Here is a 20,659-nt window from a genome sequence, read left to right as displayed (position 1 = left end):
TCTTTTAGGCCGACTTTGAGAAGATGAATCAATGGTGGATTTGGAGTGAGGATCGGCCAGGCTATTTGAGGAAGGCGGTCCACTTTCGGTTGGCTGGGATGGTAATCTTCGACCCTTTCTTCTGCTTAATTAATGAGATGAGACAAAGCTTTTGCCTCCGTTTAAAAAACTAAAAAAAAAAAACAAGCCCTCATTCTTCTGTTGGGCAACCCCGAAGGCAGACACGTCTCCCTCAGAGTCCAAACACACGAACGCGACGACACACAAGCGCAGGCAGCAGCACGCGCGCACCAGCGAGGCAGCGATCGAGAGCACAGCGCGCGCATGGCTGCCACGCCGTCGGCCTTCGCCCCGGCGCGCCCGCGTCTCCTCTCCTGCCGTGCGCCGGGCAGGAGGCCGGCGCAGCTACCGCGGTGGACCGCGTCCGCCACCAGGAGCGGAGCGCCATCGTCGTCGATGGACGCGACGGCGAAGGCCGGGAGGAGGCCAGGGGTGAGGGAGTACGTGGAGGCGGCGCGGGAGATGGCGCGGCGGCCGGACGGCGGGCCACCCAGGTGGTTCGCGCCGCTCGAGTGCGGCGGCGGCGGCGGCGAGCGCGTCCCCGGCGCGCCGACGCTGCTCTACTTGCCCGGTATGTAATGTATACGCAGGCGCATTTCTTTGTCCTTTCTTTTTGCGTAGTATACGCGCGCATTTCTTCTACCGCTCGCGTTGCAAAATATACACCTCCGAGTTGAAAATTTCTACCGCACACGGTCAAAACGCACTGTGAATCTGAATACTGTTGCTCAAGTAATCTTGCTCTGCTGCATCAGCAGCCTAATAAAGTTAGAGAAATATATCGAAGCCTCGGCCACATATTATTATTATCCAAGCACATCAGCAGCAGTGCAGCAGCACTAAAATAAGTGGCATGATAATCGAAGATGAGCGCTACTTTTTAAACAATGGAGGTGGCCTGCAGTGTCACACATGGGCTCATGGCAGCAGCCAATCTTCTTGACCTGCCAGATCGTGCCCAAACCATAATCAACAGTTTAAAAAGTACGTACGTACGCTTGAAAATCCCACACACATGCGTCGGTGCACGGGGCCACGTGATGCTCAGTTTCTCACAATAATTAGCATGAGAAAACTGGGCTTTCTTCAGCAGTTGGTGGGCAGCAGGATCAGATGGACAGTGACTTGTACAATAATACCACATGAATATAATGCTGTCCTATTCCTGGGTTCAGTTGTGGAGACACCGAATCAGGGCCTTGATTCTTTTGCCAGATTCAGATGTGTATGTGTACCAAAAACAAATATTACTACTAGCGTGGAAATGCCAAACGGAGACTGAGCCCGTGGAGGCCTTAATTTGAAAACATCAAAATTCAAACTTCAGTTTCAATTTCAATTTATTTATTTTTTGAAAAAAAATACGCATATACCTAGTCCTAGATACATAATGCAAATTTTCAGGTTGAAATATGCTAAAATGAGATCTACACAAAAAAAGATAAATCTAGGGCTTTTTAGCAAATGTATTATTCATCCTCAAAGTCCATGATTTTGTTTTTTTTGTGGAGCTCGCGTTTCAAGGTATTTCATCCTGAAATTTTACACATGCACATTACATCCTTGCATACATATGTATTATTTTTCAGATTTTTTTGAAACTGAAAATTTTGAATTTTAAAATTTTCTAAATAAAGGCCTCCATGGAGATCGGTCTCCAAAATGCCCTACCCCTACTAGTGATCCTATGAACTTGTTGCCAAATCTCTCTTTTTGTGTGGCTGGTACCAACTACATATGGCTGGATGATTGGAGGAGCTTCCAAACATTTTCTCATTGATCAAGTCACTTTGTTGTTCCTTGCCACTTGAAAGAGAAGAAATGGAATAACTGTCTTCAGTAATTGTGGTTTTGCAGGAATCGATGGAGTTGGATTAGGGCTGATCCGGCACCACGAGAGATTAGCAAAGTACGAGCAAATCACAAGGATCCAAAATCGCCTCTCTGTTTATTCATCACTGCAGCTAGTGACTGTTTCTGCTCTGCAGGATGTTCGACATGTGGTGCTTGCATATACCCGTCCAAGACCTACCACCTTCCAAGGTGCGTCGACTTTCAGAACTGAACTGAACAAAATTCATGCTTCATTCCTCAAATGCTCATCTTGGAATTCCAGTTTGCATATCTACTTTGAGGCCCTGACTGAAAAAAAAACTCACCGATGAACGCCAGGACTTGTTGAGCACGTAGAGAGGACAGTGAAATCAGAGAGCTTAAGGGCACCGGACAGGCCAGTCTATCTTGTTGGAGAATCCGTCGGAGCGTGCATTGCTCTTGCGGTGGCGGCGCGGAACCGAGACGTCGATTTGGTGCTGGTCCTAGTCAACCCAGGTCTTGCTTCCATCACACTTACACCCAGGCTGTTTCTGCCTCGTTCTGTTCTTCCTTGTGGTGACAGTAACTTGTTATTGACCAGTCTGCATTTTGGAATTCACTTACAGGGACATCTTTCCACAGGTCACAGCTGCAGTCTCTCTCGGCACTCCTAGATTTGGTCCCTGATCCCTTCCATTCGAGCACTCCACAACTCCTAAATTTTCTCAGAGGTTTAGCACCACCTCCATGAGGAAAATTTCAGCAGGCTTGATGTGTGCACCTACTGATCACGGTAACTCTTTCAGGCAACTTCATGAAGATGTCGTCGAGATTTGATGGAGCTGGTAAGGCATTATCGGAGGCCACCAGTGGTTTGTTGCCTTCTCTCATGGTGAGTTGCAAAATATCAAGGAAACTGATTCTCCATAAATCTCTGTGTGCCGCAGTCTCAATGATGCTTTTCTTCTTTCTGCAGTATTTGGCTGATATTTTCCCAAAGGAATCCATTGTTTGGAAGATGAAAATGTTGAGGACAGCGTCGTCGTTTGTCAATTCTCGCTTACATGCAGTCAAAGCCCAGATCCTGGTGGTCGCTGGGTATGTATGACCTGCAGTAGTCACACTCCTAAAGTACAGCTGAGATCTGAGGAGAATGTTCCCTTGCAAATTCTTTCATCAACTCACTGCCACACTCCAATGATTCTCCTTTCGAGCATATTGCACTTGTTTAGACATATCTGAAGTTGGCAATCTTTTTTGTCAGTGGAAATGATGAACTTCTGCCAAGCCGTGAAGAGGCTGAAAGGCTACATGGCACACTGAAGAAATGCAGAATCCGTCACTTCAGGGATAATGGCCACAAAATCTTGTTGGTAATACAGATAAATAATACTCACTGATAAAAGGCATTCAGAAACAGCCTCTTATTTTAGCTATGTGTGTGAAGTCATATCCTTGGGTTGCACTTGGAACCCCATTTCTTCCATGGAACAAAACACCATTTGCATCAACCATAGCATTCAAGCTTTCTTGAGAAAGAAAAAACTACAGTTATTCAAGCATTTCAAAATTCTAACCTATAACTGCACAAAAACCTGGCAGGAAGATGGATTTGATCTAGCAACAACCATTAAAGGAGCCGGATACTACCGCCGCTCCAGGCAGACAGACTATGTTTTAGACTATCTACCGGTGACCGATGATGAACTCGAAAAGGCGATCGACCGTGACAGGTACCATTCCTCTAAGATTCAAATTTGATGGGTTGTGACATGACTACTAAACTGCTGCTGAATTTACCGAAACTTCAGGCTCCTGAATTTTGCCACTGACCCAGTGATGCTATCGACACTGCCTGATGGGAAGATAGTGAGGGGACTGGCAGGGCTGCCAAGGGAGGGCCCTGTCTTGCTTGTTGGGTACCACATGCTCATGGGGTTTGAGCTTGGACCCCTGGTAACAGGAGTTCTGAGGAGTACTGGAATCCACATCCGCGGGTTAGCGCATCCATTCATGTTCAACGAGAGTTCAGAGCAGCTCATACCGGATTCGTCGAACTACGACATCCACCGGATCATGGGTGCGGTGCCTGTTACGGCAGTGAACTTTTACAAGCTCCTTTCAGAGAAGCAATTTGTTTTGCTGTATCCAGGAGGCGCGCGTGAAGCTCTTCATAGGAAGGTAAGAATTTGGTATAGAGAGCATAATATATCTTTGGAGACAGTAAAAACATCGATTGTTCTGGAAGGTACAGGGCGAGGAATACAAGCTATTTTGGCCTGAGCAGTCTGAATTTGTGCGGATGGCATCAAGGTTTGGAGCAAAAATAGTACCATTTGGAGTGGTTGGAGAAGATGATATATGTGATGTAAGTGCCACCTCAAAAATATGTTATCTTGCTCTGCTATTTCTAATGTATAGAAACAATGTTTTTCACCTCAGATGTTGTTAGACTACAACGATCTTATGAAGCTCCCATTTTACGACATCCTTGACAAGAAGCTAAATGAAGAGGGGCTAAAGCTAAGGTATATTTTGATTTTATTTTAGAAGCAAAATTTTATTTAGTTTTGTAGTCTCCCAAATGCTTTGCCCATAAGAAATCAATTGTCTTGATTTACCTTGTTGTTTCAAAGGACTGATTCTACGGGAGAGATAAAGAATCAAGATATGCATCCTGTAGTGCTGACGCCAAAAATGCCAGGAAGGTTTTACTTCATCTTTGGGGAGCCTATTGAAACAAAAGGTAACCAGTTGCACTAGCAAATAGTAGTAATCTGAAAAGATTTTTCTAAATGTTCCCATGGCAAGTCAACACACACTACACCGTTATTCTTTTCTGATGATTGAAAAACAAGTCAGAATGCATGCAAACAAATTGCTGTGACCCGATGTCTGATTAGGTTTGCTTCTTGTTTGCATAGGGAGGGAGAAGGAGCTAAGAGACAAAGAGAAGGCCCAGCACCTCTATTTGCATGTCAAATCTGAAGTGGAGAGCTGCATCAAGTATCTGAAGGAGAAGAGAGAGGAGGATCCCTACAGGAGCATACTGCCCAGGCTTCTATATCAGGCAGCTCATGGTTCTGATGTAGAAATACCCACATTTGAACCCTGAGGCTGAGATGATCACTTCCAGATTACCGTTAGTTAGGATCCAAGCCAATTGTTTACATTGTTCATGTTAATCTTTTATATACATAGTTATTTTTAATTGCAGTTTATTCAAATTAGAAGGGTTAATAAATATTAAAAAACTAAGTTCAGAACTGTAAATTTCTATGTGAAGTACATTTGCGGATTTACTAAGCTGGGCAGGGGCTCTGATTCCAAATGATGACTGAGTGAAGGGCCAGAAGCTTTCCCAGTCACTAAATGTTCTTTCGTATATCTACCAGTATATTGTGCTAAAGGACAACAAAACGAAACTAAGCACAGTGGTTGCGCATCACTAGAATGGCAATTTCCCAAATAAAAGAAAACACACCATAACAAAGATTGTGTTGACCATGTTCTAGACAAAACACGAAATTGGAAATGGGATATTCCATTGCAATCATTAATTCTGTACATGGTAATAGTAATAAACACAAAGAGACTAACTGACAAGTTAGTGATGGCATGATATGTACACATTTCATGTTAGGTGTTCAAGCATCAGTTGCTTATGTCGAAGTACTTGGGATCAGCTGGGAAGTCATGCTCAACCCGGAGCTGCAACAAGACAGAAAATTCAGTTAGAGATACAGATGTAACTTCAAGACAGGAAAATTAAAGCAATAAATATACTAATAAGATATGCAACGCCGCACTTTTAATAACATTTATGTTAATATCTGCATGTGCCAAATTGATGTGCCCTATAATGTAATCTGTCAGAATGTAGAGGTCAAAAGAGCAACAGCAAAATCTCAGTATTTTATATCATCCTAATCAGCAATTTTGGGAAATCTAGAATGCTATCCATGTGTCAAGGCCCTGTGGAGGCTGCCACTGCACCCTTGGATTCTCCGCTAGCTTTGCATGCGCCAACCCTTTTCTGCTGATCTTTTTCGCTTTTTGTAGTGCTGTGCAGGCTTGTTGTTTTTGCCAATTCCAATTTTGTTCGGTTTGTTTGGCTTTGTAGTTTTGTTACGGTTCTTGGTCTTGCAAGTTTTTGGCCTTGTCACATATTACTGCATGTTCGAGGAAAAGAAGAATACTATACGTGCTATAGGCAAAATTACTCGGTTTCACTAGTGCAGAAAGGAACAAAAAGGAAGTTGTGTTAAAGGAGATAGCTACACAACCTAGAGTGATCTCAGTTTCTACATACCTCGCCTTCGTCTGAATCTGAGTGCCTTTGAGGAAAGACAACTCTAATATCATTGTAGAGATAAAATCGCCTCTCTTCCTCGATAACAGTACTCCGATTGAGTGGTTCTGGTGACATGCCAGGTTTGGTCCGCTGCATCGATCTTGATGATTTCTTGGAAAAGGGGCTCAGAAAACGCAGGTGCAAAGCATAACGAAGGACGCCTCCAGCTGAACTATCATTCACTTTGGAAGGTCTGCAGCAAGACTTCTTTTCACTGTCTATTTGACAGAAGCAACCACCATTGGCATTAGTCCGACTTTCTGAGCTCCCAATGGAACTCGATTCATTTGATTCGCTAATGTCACATTCCATTGAGCAACATGTTCTGTTGGTGTGACCTCCCTTCTCTGATTCATCAGTCAAGTAGCAGTTCTGCCCCTGTTCACAGCCTGCAAAAATAAAATAATTCATCAGCAAATTGAACTCGACAATTTCACTTTAGCTATCAATGGTATTGGCATTACATTCAGAAAACAGAGTGCCGCATTCTCTAAGTTCACTTCCATATTGGACTGACTCGACCTTTGTGTGACTGGCATCGCTTCCTTCTTTCACTGGATTAGAAGGAGGAACAGATGATAGAGTGACCTTTTGCCGCACGAAAGTCTGTCCCATTTTAAAATAAAAGAAATAAGATGAACTCGAGAAAAGAAGTTAAAAAAAAGACAAATAATCATGACACACTTTCTTATTCAAAACAAATAAAGCCCGTCTTGATGCAAGTTTGGGACAAAAGGCGAATAATTATGAGCCCTTTTAAATAGGCAAACACCATTACTCGAAATACTTCAAAATGGCTCCTTTTGACACACGTCAAGTTATCTTTTTCCAGTGTATCAGTATATTGCAGGTCAAATTTACTGGACATCCAATGAAATGGTAACATTTTCAGTTACAGCCAGACGATCAGTATACTGGCCTAGTCACCACAGCGGCAACCAGTGTTGCTAACTATAAAACAAACCTGGGACAATTCTACTATCATCTCACAGTAAGACTACTGATATGAGTGCAAACCTTTTGCTTGTTATATCTACCAAAAATAGAAGTTTGTGAATGGCATTGGCATACAACCACATTTAAGATATATGTTTCGTGTATGAACTTAAAGGGAGGGGGGAGGGGCATTTCACCTATGAAACAGTTGCATATATGTCATCGTAATAACTTGACAAAATTGAGAAATACACCATCATAGGAACTCAACTAAATTGAGAATTCCTATGGAGTAATCAGCACGATAATAAAATTCTATATATTTCCAAGTTCTGATATAACAGCTATAAACACTTGCAGATATGGGATCCCAGTAACTCAACAAAGTTGACAAATATGCCATAGGAACTCGAAAATATTGAGAATCTCAACAGAGCAAGTCTACACAATAAATATTCTGCTGGTAAACCATATGGAAACAAGAAATCCAAGCCATGGCGGTAAAGAAAATCTGTGATTGTCTTCAGTATTTAGGTCTACATGACAATGAAAATAGTGAGAAGTTACAGGCCTTGCAACAACTCCCTAGTTCACATACCTTGGTTCCAGCAGGCATGCCACTCAAATCATAGTTGCAAAAGAAGGTGTGCAGCGGTGTCTTCTCTGGGTTACTGACCACCTGTCGAGGGCAACAGTTTGCTTCTTGTAAAACAGGTGCATCAAAGTATGACGGTTAAATAGAACTTTAAATAGATTAGCCAAGCAAAGAACGACTCGAGGGTGGTGGAGATGGAGACAGTACATCAGCCTCACAATTAGCGTCAGATATTGACATGCACACACGAAGAGCAAACTTTGAATTTCATATTCCATTTTCGAAGTGGCAGAAGATAGTAAACGGATACTTGAGGCATCCATTATAGTGAATTGAGGATGTTTTATTTGTTTAGATAGTTCAGCACAGTGGTGTGAGCTTGTGAAGATTAGCAATAGGGTGAGAAAGAAAAAGAAATTATCAGTACAAATCAAAAACCCAGGCATGCACCCATGCCCCACCTATTGTATATTCTAATATTTTCATCATTCGATTAGCGTATTAAAACTTCAGGGCTTCACCCACAGGCAAAATGAGTCAAGTGTTATATTTGGAAAAGAGTGAGAGACTACTATACTAGCAAGGGCAGGCATCCCAGAGAAAGTTGAACTCATGCCCAGTGCAAACATGTACATGGTAATGCACCAATTCATCAGAAACAATCCAGTATTTAGTAAGGCCAATAATTTAGTACCAGCTGAATGCGCCCTTTAATTGGGATGTGTAAGCGACTTCTCGATGATCTTGAATCATTATTGTTGGAGCTTCTTTTAAGTTTTGGGCTTTTGCTGTTGTTAGTAGGCAACCTCCCAGCAAGATCAATCGACGAATAGTACATCAGGGAGCTATCCTCATCAATGCTGGTTACTGCAAATGGAAGCTTCTGAGTTGGGGGAGAGAAGTTGCCGCCGGTCACATTCAGGACAGCCAGAAAGCCATCAATATTCTGCATTTCAAGAAAAAAACAGAATAAATACCAAAAAATGTGTGCGGTGTCCAACTGAAAAACTCAGTTAGGAGGAAAGTAGTAAAAGACACACTGCGGACCTGCTTATCTTTTCCACACGAATAGCGACCAGATAAAAGGGACTCCTCGAAGGAGCCAACTAGTGACCTTCTTACAGGAAAGAGGCTTAAACCCCGAAGGCATCCAATGCGTGGGGATACAGGCACAGATTCTGGGACCCAATTTTGGAGTCTTCTATCTGAACACCTCTTAGGGGTCATCGCATCAAAGTTAACATGCAAGATAGTAGTTTTTCCTGCTGCATCCCTTGCCCTGATTCTATCGCCATGTTCAGAACCATCTTCACGTATTGATATTTCTGTTTCCTTCGAGTCAAGAAAATCATTTTCAAATTCTCTGGCTAAATCTCTCTGAGCCCCCACATTCTTCCCTCTCTGCATCCATTTTGGGCCGAGAGGGGACAAGCTGAGTGGAGGGGAATGTGCTAATTTTGGTAGTGGGACAGCTACCGCAACCCTTTTGAGATTTACAATCCTTTCGGCCTCTAGGTGATCTGAACAAGAATATGACTCCCTGCCCTCAAGCAAAGGACCGTCGGTGAATATATTACTGCTAAACTTATCAACTACCTGTGTTTTGCTCCAACTGGAGTGTCTGAAGGCTGGCCAAGTAGGTGATTCAAATGAATCAAGAGACGCAGTGTGGGCTTTTTTACAATCTTGAAATCCAGAGGTGCAAAGTTGCCTAACTTGATCAGAATGCTGCATTTTGGCATCAGCAGAACCAATATTTAGCGCATCGCCGCTGAAGTGTCCATGGAGCTCATTAGTTAAAGGCGATAACACCCTTTTCCTTGCTTGAGGCCCATGCTGTTCAATAGATGAATGGCAAGTGTTGATGACTAAAGATGAATTCATTTTGTCAGCTACCATTGTATCAGAATCTCCCTTGAAACCAGCAAAACCTGATTCAAACCCAATAACCCTCCTCACAGGCATCTGAACAGGTCGCAACTTAGGGCATGATCTAAAACTTGGATTCCTCGGATCAGGTTTTAAGCCTTGGGAGCCAGCAGGCCCATCGACAGCATGGCTGGCTCCAAAATTTCCATCAAATCCAATCAAAGAATCTAATGCAGCTTTTCTCTTCAGATCGCTGATGGATGGGTATGGAAATGCCCTGTTACTTGAGCCTCCGGTGGGAAGCCTGCCCAAATCACTATTATCACTACCACCAAAACAAGGAGGACTAACTACACATGTACTTAGCTTAGGAGGCTCCTCCTCCTTAATTGCAGGAACTTGAGGCAAACCCATCACAATGTACCTTCAACAAAAGGAGAACAAACTTGAAGTTGCTCCTAAAATGCGCTAATTTTGATCTTCCAATGACCCCTTCAGCTATTACTTTCAATCTCCAAAACTGTTGCAGTTGTTCTAGTAACAACTAACTCCGACTCTGCACGAAGGCTTCAACTGCATTGAGGTTTCTGATTCGAATCCATCAGTAGTGAAGATGCCATCGTCGAACCGCCAATCATGCTCTTGTAGTTACTGCAACAATTGGAGATGAAGCACAGTTTAGAGCCTGAACAAGCAACAAGAAACCTAGGATGAACCATGCCAACAGTTCAGATCGCAGTCCTGCATAAACAAATCAAAGGCTGTCACCACATTGTCGAATTGGAGTTCCATGGCCATTTATCTCTGCAGAAACAGTATGGCATTGTCCATTTACAGAGCCTCTACACATCAGAAACAACATCGAACTACCAACTACGTAATATATGATGCAATGCAGCAAAATCAGCAAATAAAAACCGTCCATTGCACATCAGCAGTGTTAAAAATTAATCTTGCAGCTAAATCTATGGGCAACAGAAGGCATCTAAGATGGCCTCGGATCGAGGAAACTAGGAACGATCTGAAAGCGATCACCACATCGATGACCAGAGCGCAAGAACTAGAATCACACATGAACGCATCCAAGATCCCCCACCATACGGACCAAAAATCCATCCATACATACAAAGCAGAAAAGGGTGCCGCAGAAATCCAGGGCGACAGGCAATCAGCCCACGAACGAACCAGATCAAGAAACTGACCGGAAAAGCAGCCGCGGAGCAGCGATCAAGGGATTTCTTTGGTTCAGGAAAAGGGGGAAACCAGATTGGGTTTCCTGCGGCAACCGGGGCGATTCGATCGGAAGCACGGGGAATTTAGGCAGGATGATGATCTTGCTAGCGGATTTACCGAGGAAGGGATTGGGCCATTCGCCCGGGCGATCCCCTTCTCCGGCCCCGGGCTATCTTGTGCGGTTGCTCTCGGCCTCCGCGTCCGCCTCGTGATGTGCTAGCTTGGGCATTGGGTTCTTCTCTCTCCCATCTCCGCCATGGCTTAAATAGATTCCTACCGTCCGAGGATTTTCTCCCTGCGGCCCATTCCTTTTCACCTTTTTTTTTGCGGTTTGCGCCAAATTGAAAATAATATTTCTTTTCCAATTTCAACTGTATGGAAACCATTATTTTTCAACATCCTATTTGTAGAGGGGAAAAAGTAGTGTAGCAACACCAAATCAAATTACGAGCGAAAAGGTTATTAGTAATGCTCGATGTTTTCCCGCTTTGGCGGTTCTTAATTCCGAATTGTCGGATGTGGCATTGTGATTTGCTCTTCGAACATTGTTACGAGATTAGGCCTATGTTAGTCCTGCAGGGTCCATGCCCTACCCTCCCCATCCCCCCCCCCCCCCCCCCCCCCGCCCCCATGGTGTTGTGGGGCCAGCATGTGGCGGGGAGGGAGTGTGTGGGCAAGGAATTGGGGGTGGGCCAACGAGTGCTATCGATGACAATGTAGGTAGTTATGGTGGAAGAAGTCGCTCAACTGCTCAAAATATATGGTTTGGTTAGAAAAGATATTTTACTTTCTGAAAGGATTGCTCAACTATGTGGGTGGAGATTGCGATGTGTCGGTGGTGTTGAGAGCCGAAGGTCTTGGTGAGTTCCTGCGTGGCTCCGTGGTTCCTGCATGGCTCTGTGGTGCCTTCCATGGCAACCTCGCTCTATTGTTTACGCCCATTGTGTGCTTTTTACTATGGGCATGGGCGATTCTTCTTGGGTTCACTTTTGTGGTAAGGTGGTTGTGCTTGATGTTGCGTGCTATTGGCAAATCGTGGTGTGTCCATGTGTGCTCTTAGGGAGCTCCTCCACCTAGCTAACAGTGCGGTGCCCTCTGGTCTACGGTCCGAAGATAGTGGCCTTCTTCGATGGTGGAGGCGGATGGCTCTGTGATGCTGTCTCGTTAAGTGGGTGGACTAGACAGTTATCTGGCGGCTTAATTTTCCCCGCGATTCACCCCTCTCTCTCTCACTCTCTCTCTCTAGTCCGAATGCACTATGGTCGGGACTTCGATTATGTAGCTTGTGCTTCCAATTTCTTAGTCAATAGTTTTTATTCTTCACCTTGTATCGTCGTATGGGGTTGCATCTCTATTGTCCTTTTATTTTTCTATTGTTTGTAAGGTATCGTTCATTGTAATCATCGTCGGTTGATGGTTTTGTCAATCCAGAGTCGAGCTAGACCCGAGCCTTTTCTCGAGCTCGGCTTGAGAGTTTTCTCTAGAAAGAAACAATTAGAGAAATTTCCTTATTTGGCCCCGAAAAAGGATCTATTTGACACTCGCCGTAAATTTATTTCCTTATGTGACACTTGCATCAACTAGTAAATGCCTACGCATAATGCATGTTAATATTAGGGAGGAAATTAATTGCACTTAGGATATTAATTACATTTTAGTTGCATGTTTATATTAGGTAGTTGTGCTAGAATATCAGTTAAACATTAATTATTGTATGTGATTAGCACCGACGTTGATATTTGGTATGGTATTAATTACGCGCTAAACATGTTGAACACTCATCATTGGAGTAATATAGGTCTTTTTTTTGCGAAGAAAATCTAGGGTTTTTTTTCCGAGGAAAATCTAGGTCGTTGGATTGACATGATTTGATGACCAAGGTTAATTAGATCTGCCTCTTTGAATCTTTTTATATTAACGTAGATATAGATTACAGATGCCAGTTTTTTCCTCCACGGTCTAAAAATGGTCCATGACTCTTAAACATTGAAGTAAACCTTATATTTTATTAAAATCTAACGAAACTAATTAGAGATCAACATATTTTTGCAGACCTGATGAAAAAGGTAACATAAAAAACATATTAATTTGAAACGAAGGGAGTGCTTGGGGCTGCATTCATTCACCCGTCTCTCATTTCCCATGCTCGTGAAAGGTGACACTCCCACGGAACCAAAAGCGTAAACAAAAGCCGCCGGGGTGACCAAGGCCAGGCGAGGCACGTGAAAGCGTCGTTGCGTGCCTTCCGAGGCGTGGCGGGTTCGTCCGTCCAAAACCAGTTCCACGGGGAAAGAAGAGGACGACAACCTTGCCATCTCATCTCGCCAATAAAAAAGGGAGTACCTAGAACTCATCCAGATGAGATATAATTTGGTCTCATTCACTTGGAAAACAAGAACATATAACATCCACGTCAGCACACACGCATCTTATAGCACCATATAGCATCACATCCAATGGCTATAAAAGATGAATGAGACCAAATTATATCTCATCTAGATGAGTTCTAGCAAAACTGAATAAAAAAGGCGCCCGAAACGCATAGGCAACGTCTGCACTTTTCTTTCGGTTGCGCAAAGGAAGAGGTTGGCGTACTCTGCTTATGCGCGCACCAACTTGGTCTCAGTTTCCCTTCCTTTTTATTTAATAACAAGAAAGAAAAATGTAGAGGAGATGAGCTCGTCGTTCCTTGTCCCTGCCTGCGGGATTTACTTTTCCACGAGTGCCATTTCATTCATTCCCAGCACCTACATTTTGGTCGTGGGCGACACTCCTGTTTGCTGTCCTGCACCGCACCGCTGCTGGTCCAGCGTCGTCCTTGCTTCCTGCCCGCTGCTGCTCGTGATCGAGATCGTCGGTCCACACCACCTTTCTCTTTTTCTTTATCTTTATAAAAAGGTGCCAAATCTGGCTGGCTGGTTGGTTGTTGGTATGTGAATCGAGATCGTACATGTACCCCTTAACTCACAGCCAAGCTAAAGAAGATTTGTGATTGCTTGTGCGCATATAGTAAGTACCCTCTGAAATATCCTACGTCTCTGCAAGAGACTTTCGTACTACTCCAACTTCACAACACAAGCCAGCCATCCGTACCCGTCATGAGAGGTCAATCAATCGGGAGATGCAATGGATCCCAGAATTCGCGACGAATGATTGCGCGGTTGTTGCGGACCAACAACAAATGTTGGCCCAGAAATCAGATGAACAGGTCAGGTCTCCAGCAAATCTTCTCTGAATAAATAAATAGGTTGGGCAGACGGACCGAAATAGCCAGAGGACCAAAACGAAATGGAAACACCACACCATCCTTGGCGTTCAAACAGGCCAAACTTCTTGCTTGCCCCTGGAAGCACGGTCAAAAGTTCAACCCAGAGTGCGAGAATTACAAGGATGGCGACAACGACAGGCATACTTCGGTGTTCATTCAGTTAAAACCCCACTGATATGCATCTCTCACCGCCACACCAAAATCCGCTCACGTCGAAAGACACATGACTCAAAAGGCCAGGAAGCAACTGCACGCTTGCATGTGGTGGCCCTGTTCTAGTGCGCGCCAAAACGTTTGGCGATCATCTCGCTCATGTCGATGAACCTCTGCGCGCAGTTGCTCAGGCAGCTCGTCTCGCCGGAGCTCAACTTGCTCCCGGGAGCGCCTGTGATGCACTTGTCCCAGCACTCGCTCGTCACCTTGCCGATCATCTCGCTCACCATCATCTTCTCCTTCTCTTGCTGAGTATACAAATACAGAATTTGGGTTAAGACTTGGAAGTTGGGGCACACCATCGGGTAATGGATAAGTTGCCCGCGTCAACTAATGAATCACCCTGGTAACAGATGGGTAATGGTCAGGGGCGACACTCAAATATGAGCCACCCTGGTAACAAATAAGTAGCAAAAGGTAAACGCAGGTTATGCCTTTCAGTTTTCAAGAAAGATAGTATAGTACGAATCTGACACCAGAACATAAGATACCGATGATAACGGCTCTACTTTGTCTACAAATACATACAGCAAACTTTGTGCGTAACTGACTATCCATTCCCCCCCACACCAAAAGGCCCAAACTAACCCGACAGACACTTGCAAACAGAGCACAATATTATGGCATTCTGAAGGATGACGCTCACACCCATGTTTACATATATATCATAGTAGAACCCATCCTGCAGGTGGTTCAACACTTATGTGCATCTGTTGAACCGTGAAACCTAGTAGAAAAAGGAATTGATAACATTAACTGCATCTCGTAAAGATGCCACTAAATAATCGTTACACGTTATGTTGGTATGGGCCAGGGCCAATACTACCTGCAAGCTAAAACTACAGAACGAGATTTATTAGTTTAGTAAAGTTATAATTGGAGAACCTAGAACATCGGCTGGGCCAAAACTCATAGGCTTGCATGGGTATCTAGAAACTGCTATACATCACAACCGCAGCCGCTCACAGGTTTGAAATAAGAAATGCCAGCAACTGAATCACAAGGCAAGTGCTTGCAAGGAAAATAGCCTGCTAGCTTAAGTCGATGAAGGGAATCCTCAAGGCTACGCCGGTTGCGCAACAGAGACAGAAGGTGGCAGCTAAAGCTGAAGAACGGAATCACTCAGAGCTGCTACCACCAGTCGCACAACGGAAACGCAGACATGAAGCCCTCTGAAACCAAGGTTAGCAGGCACTAACATGTAAGAACAGGCAGTGTGGACCGTGCGACCACTCAACCGTTCCAGTCACCCACACAATCAGCGCTATGAAACCCCCAGAATCCCCCATCCTCTAGCACCCAGCGAGCATAGCCTGTACCAACAGACGGATCCGCGCAACAGCCGAAACCGGCCCGCTTCATGGAAAACGAAAATCCACTACCACGCGACGCCTGGAACGAGCACGAGCAAGGGCGACCCCCCGCCCGCGGCCACGCCTAGGGCAGGGCAGGTGCGCCGCGAAGTGGAGCGCGCGGGGCTCGGAAATCCGAGGGCCAGCGGCGGCCGGGACGGCGCGTGCTTCGGGCGGGGCTCGAGAAATTTTGAAATCGATTGAGGGGAAGCTGCGCCGAGGGAGCTCTCACCTCGATGAACCGCTGCAGCTCGGCCGAGGCGTCCATGGCTGATGGCTCCGGAGGGCGACGGCCGGACGGGCGAGGACCGCTAAAACCCTAGTTCCGGCGGAAGACGAGGGGGGCAAGGGGAAGAGGAGAGCGGAGAGTGTCGGGAGAGAGACAGGGGAGAAGCAGGGGTTTATGTGGCGGCCGTTGACCCGCTCCACGAGACCTGGGCTTGGGTTTGGGTTCGAAACGGGCCCAGTTCTACCAGGCCCAACAAGGCCATGCTCCTCCGCTCACAAAAACAAAAGGATTGTCTAAAAAAAAGGTGAAGCACCCTTAAAAAAAACGGACAAACAGGGCAGCCCAGCGCGCGACGGCCCGGACCCATCTGATCCGTTTTGTGTCCGGGCCGATCCATTTCAAGCGCAAACTTGCGCCGGGTTTGGGTCGCGGCGGATAGCGAACGGACGCTTCGAACGTCCGCGTCGGGGCCGCGTGGCAGGCGACCACCTACCTCCCACCCGCCAACATAAATGCGCAAGGGAGGGTGGCCCCACCTGTCATCCGCACAACGAAGGGTCACCGTCCTTCTTAAATGGGAAGCTGTGGACCGGTCGTCGTCCACAGTTCCCACTTCGACCCCTCTCTACCCCCTCGAAACCCGACACCCTCGAAACCCTAGCCGCTTCCCGTCGTCGACCTCGCCGGTCGGCCGCAACCATGGGCCTTTGGAAGCACGACCGCAAGGGGAAGCACGACCGTGAGGCCAGCTCCTCCTCGGGACGCGCGCCTGATAACCCACAAGTATAGGGGATCGCAACAGTTTTCGAGGGTAGAGTATTCAATCCAAATTTATTGATTCGACACAAGGGGAGCCAAAGAATATTCTCAAGTATTAGCAGCTGAGTTGTCAATTCAACCACACCTGGATAACTTAATACCTGCAGCAAAGTATTTAGTAGCAAAGTAATATGATAGTAATGGTAACGGTGGTAAAAGGTAATGGCAGCAAAAGTAATATTTTTGGTATTTTATAGTGATGATAACAATAGCAACGGAAAAATAAATAAGCGAAGAACAATATATGGAAAGCTCATATGCAATGGATCGGTGATAGAGAATTATGCCGGATGTGGTTCATCATGTAACAGTCATAACATAGGGTGACACAGAACTAGCTCCAATTCATCAATGTAATGTAGGCATGTATTCCGAATATAGTCATACATGCTTATGGAAAAGAACTTGCATGACATCTTTTGTCCTACCCTCCCGTGGCAGCGGGGTCCTAATGGAAACTAAAGGATATTAAGGCCTCCTTTTAATAGAGTACCGGACCAAAGCATTAACACATGGTGAATACATGAACTCCTCAAACTATGGTCATCACCGGGAATGGTCCCGACTATTGTCACTTCGGGGTTGCAGGATCATAACACATAGTAGGTGACTATAGACTTGCAAGATAGGATCAAGAACACACATATATTCATGAAAACATAATAGCTTCAGATCTGAAATCATGGCACTCGGGTCCTAGCGACAAGCATTAAGCATAGCAACATCAATCTCAGAACATAGTGAATACTAGGGATCAAACCCTAACAAAACTAACTCGATTACATGATAAATCTCATCCAACCCATCACCGTCCAGCAAGCCTATGATGGAATTACTCACGCATGGCGGTGAGATCATGAAATTGGTGATGGTGGAAGGTTGATGATGACAACGGCGACAGATTCCCCTCTCCGGAGCCCCGAACGGACTCCAGATCAGCCCTCCTGAGAGAGTTTAGGGCTTGGCGGTGGCTCCGTATCATAAAACGCGATGAATCTTTCTCCTCTATTTTTTTCTCCCCGAACACGAATATATGGAGTTGGAGTTGAGATCGGTGGAGCTCTAGGGGGGCCACGAGGCAGGGGGCGCGCCCAGGAGGGCAGGGGCGCCCCCCACCCTCGCGGCTAGGGTGTGGGCCCACTGGCCTTGATTCTTTGCCAGTATTTTTTATTATTTTCAAAAATAATCTCCGCGGAGTTTCAGGTTATTCCGAGAACTTTTGTTTCTGCACATAAATAACACCATGGCAATTCTGCTGACAACAGCGTCAGTCCGGGTTAGTTCCATTCAAATCGTGCAAGTTAGAGTCCAAAATAAGGGCAAAAGTGTTTGGAAAAGTAGATACGACGGAGACGTATCACCGCCGCGGCTCCGTCAAGAAGGAGGAGCCCGCATCACCGCCACGCTCCTCCATTCGAGCCCCCGCGCCTGCCCCCTTCACTATCGCGCCTAGGCCGCCGGCGAGCACGACTGGTGGTACCTGGCCGTGGATGTGTGCTGGCGGTACTGGGAGACGAGGACGCCGGTCCCGTGAAGCGACGTGCACCTCCCCAACAACTGGCACCTCTCCGCGGACCGGGTCCCCATCCCGCCGGTGCCAGCGAGCGGCCGTGCCAGGCGCGATGAGATCGAGCGCCGCCGCCGCCTCCTCCCCGACGACCTATTCGACGACGAGAGGTACACCCCCGACTCCGTCCCGTGGGACACTTGGCTCCAGGACGAGCACGACGTGTGGCGCGCGTCGTACTTCGCCGGCACGGTGTTGGGGCTGCGGCGGCCACGTCGGGAGGTGCGCGGGCATACGCGGGTGCGCGGCCTGACGCCCATGACGTCGTCTTCCCCATCTCCGTCGCCACCTCCACCTCCTCGCATGATAGCGGAGGAGGAGGCCCGACTCATGGCGCGTGTCATGGAGGACTCCATGCACACGCACGATGAGCGCCAATGGCCGGGCCTCGAGAAGACGATGGCCCTCTCTGCGGCCGGTGATGACCCACAAGTATAGGGGATCTATCGTAGTCCTTTCGATAAGTAAGAGTGTCGAACCCAACGAGGAGCAGAAGGAAATGATAAGCGGTTTTCAACAAGGTATTCTTTGCAAGTACTGAAATAAGTGGTAACAGATAGTTTTGTGATGGTATAAATTGTAACGAGCAACAAGTAACAAAAGTAAATAAGGTGCAGCAAGGTGGCCCAATCCTTTTGTAGAAAAGGACAAGCCGGAACAAACTCTTATAATAGGAAAAGCGCTCCCGAGGACACATGGGAATATCGTCAAGCTAGTTTTCATCACGTTCATATGATTCGCGTTCGATACTTTGATAATTTGATATGTGGGTGGACCGGTGCTTGGGTGCTGTTCTTACTTGAACAAGCATCCCACTTATGATTTAGGTCATATGTGGATGTGGGAAGGTAGTTGAGGGTTTTGGAGCATATCACTAAGCACTATGAAGCAAGAACCTCATCAAGCAACACCTCATCCCTCCTTGATAGTATTGGCTTTTCCTATAGACTCAATGTGATCTTGAATCACTAAAATATAAAATGTAGAGTCTTGAGCTTTGAGCTTGAGCCAATCTTTTTGTCCTTAGTATTTTGAGGGGTCCACTTTCCTCATCCATGCCATGCCATTCATTGAGCTTTTCCTGAAATATTAATCTTGGAATAGCATTAGCTCAATGAGCTATATGTTGTCAGGAATTACCAAAACCACCTAGGGATAGTTGCACTTTCAATCTCCCCCTTTTTGGTAATTGATGACAACATATAGATCAAAGCTTCGACAAATGACAATAAGAGTGAAAAACATTGTCGCTTTGAGAAGTATGTGAAAAGCAAGAGCTCCCCCTAACTTTGTGCATAGTTTATGATTTGCTTTGGACTGCAAATGCACAGAGAGTTAGGCTCATGGGTTACTCTTCCATGTCACATACATCTTGGTGGAGCGCTCAAAATGATAATAATTAAATACATGCACTCATCACCAAGCAAAGTGAATGATCATATAGGGATAAAAAGATAATGTCATCCAACAAGCATTAAAGTGGCATATGATCAAACACATATGATCATCCAAGTATCACGCAGACAGAAAGTATCTCAAACAAGCAAAGCAAATAAAATTCAACCACCAAAGCAAGAGGGAATAAAAGGAAACACTCTCTCTTGAAGCCTATGATCTATACATTTTTCTCCCCCTTTGGCAACAAGTTACCAAAAAGTTCCTAGAAAATGCATAGCACTAAATCGTCTCTCAAGCTTGGTCTTCAGGTGGTGGTGTCTGGATAACTCCAAGAACGAAGGCTTCAGTCGATGTAGATGGAGCTGATGGGGTAGGTGCTGGAGCTGGTGGCACTGAAGCTGTAGCTGGTGCAGATGAAGTTGCTCTGGTGTCTGGAACAGGCACTGCAGCAGATCTCTGAGCTCTAGGCACTCTGGCAAATGCATCAGTGGTTGTCTTACCCTTCCTCTCCTGCATATCATCCTGAAGTTGCTCCACAACAGAATGGATCTCAGTTACCTTCACATCCAAGTCATAGAACTTCTGCTCTATGATCCTTTCCAGGCTCTCCTGGTTTTGAGTCAGGGTGGCCAGTCCCTTCTCAATCCTCAGAGTGGATGCAATCAAGTAGCCAAGATGATCTTGCTTGCTCTTCAGAAGATACTGAGATGCCTCTTCCATGGTTGGCATCCTTGCAGCTTTCCCAACCTTTGCCTTCTCCCTCTTTGCTTGAACGTGCGCAGAAGATGGTTCATCCTCATTCATAACCATAGTGTTCTCCTCAAATTCTGGGTAGATGGGCAAGTGCTCCTTGTCCAGCAGATATGTGTCGGTGCCCATCTTGGAGTTAATCAGCTCCTGGATCTGTGGGGCATACCCACAACTCCTCTTCTGATTTGCAGCTGTCCTCTT

At 45.8% G+C, this 20,659-nt stretch overlaps 1 protein-coding gene and 1 pseudogene across 4 annotated transcripts; one reads left to right on the top strand and one right to left on the bottom strand.

Annotated features, from left to right (window-relative positions):
- The first annotated feature begins 158 nt into the window (after nucleotides 1-158).
- LOC125509977 lies at nucleotides 159-5,183 on the top strand (annotated as a pseudogene).
- A 217-nt stretch (nucleotides 5,184-5,400) lies between these two features.
- On the bottom strand, nucleotides 5,401-11,135 carry LOC125509976. Of its 4 annotated transcripts, none has more exons than XM_048675055.1 (7): nucleotides 10,980-11,135; nucleotides 8,808-10,370; nucleotides 8,455-8,706; nucleotides 7,764-7,844; nucleotides 6,694-6,835; nucleotides 6,188-6,618; nucleotides 5,401-5,586 (listed from the first exon to the last, which is right to left on the bottom strand). In XM_048675055.1, the coding sequence occupies exons 2-7, from the start codon at nucleotides 10,041-10,043 to the stop codon at nucleotides 5,530-5,532; spliced, it is 2,199 nt and encodes a 732-aa protein (XP_048531012.1). In that variant the 5' UTR covers nucleotides 10,044-10,370; nucleotides 10,980-11,135; the 3' UTR covers nucleotides 5,401-5,529. The 4 variants fall into 4 exon arrangements, with proteins under 4 accessions (XP_048531012.1, XP_048531010.1, XP_048531011.1 ...); XM_048675053.1 differs by having other exon boundaries at nucleotides 10,832-11,133; XM_048675054.1 differs by having other exon boundaries at nucleotides 8,808-10,280; nucleotides 10,832-11,133.
- Nucleotides 11,136-20,659: the final 9,524 nt, after the last annotated feature.

This window comes from Triticum urartu, chromosome 5 (assembly GCF_003073215.2).
Source record: "Triticum urartu cultivar G1812 chromosome 5, Tu2.1, whole genome shotgun sequence".
NCBI classification, from domain to species: Eukaryota; Viridiplantae; Streptophyta; class Magnoliopsida; order Poales; family Poaceae; genus Triticum; species Triticum urartu.
Note: the sequence above shows the minus strand (reverse complement) of the source record. Positions and strands in the feature narration are given on the sequence as shown.

What these genes read in the sequence shown, in the direction of transcription:
- LOC125509976 (XM_048675055.1), bottom strand. Translation starts at nt 10,043, where the DNA reads ATGGGTTTGCCTCAAGTTCCTGCAATTAAGGAGGAGGAGCCTCCTAAG. An exon ending in CGTGTGGAAAAGATAAGCAG is followed by an intron (nt 8,707 to 8,807) that starts GTCCGCAGTGTG and finishes CTTGAAATGCAG; the next exon opens with AATATTGATGGCTTTCTGGC. An exon ending in GCATGCCTGCTGGAACCAAG is followed by an intron (nt 6,836 to 7,763) that starts GTATGTGAACTA and finishes AAAATGGGACAG; the next exon opens with ACTTTCGTGCGGCAAAAGGT.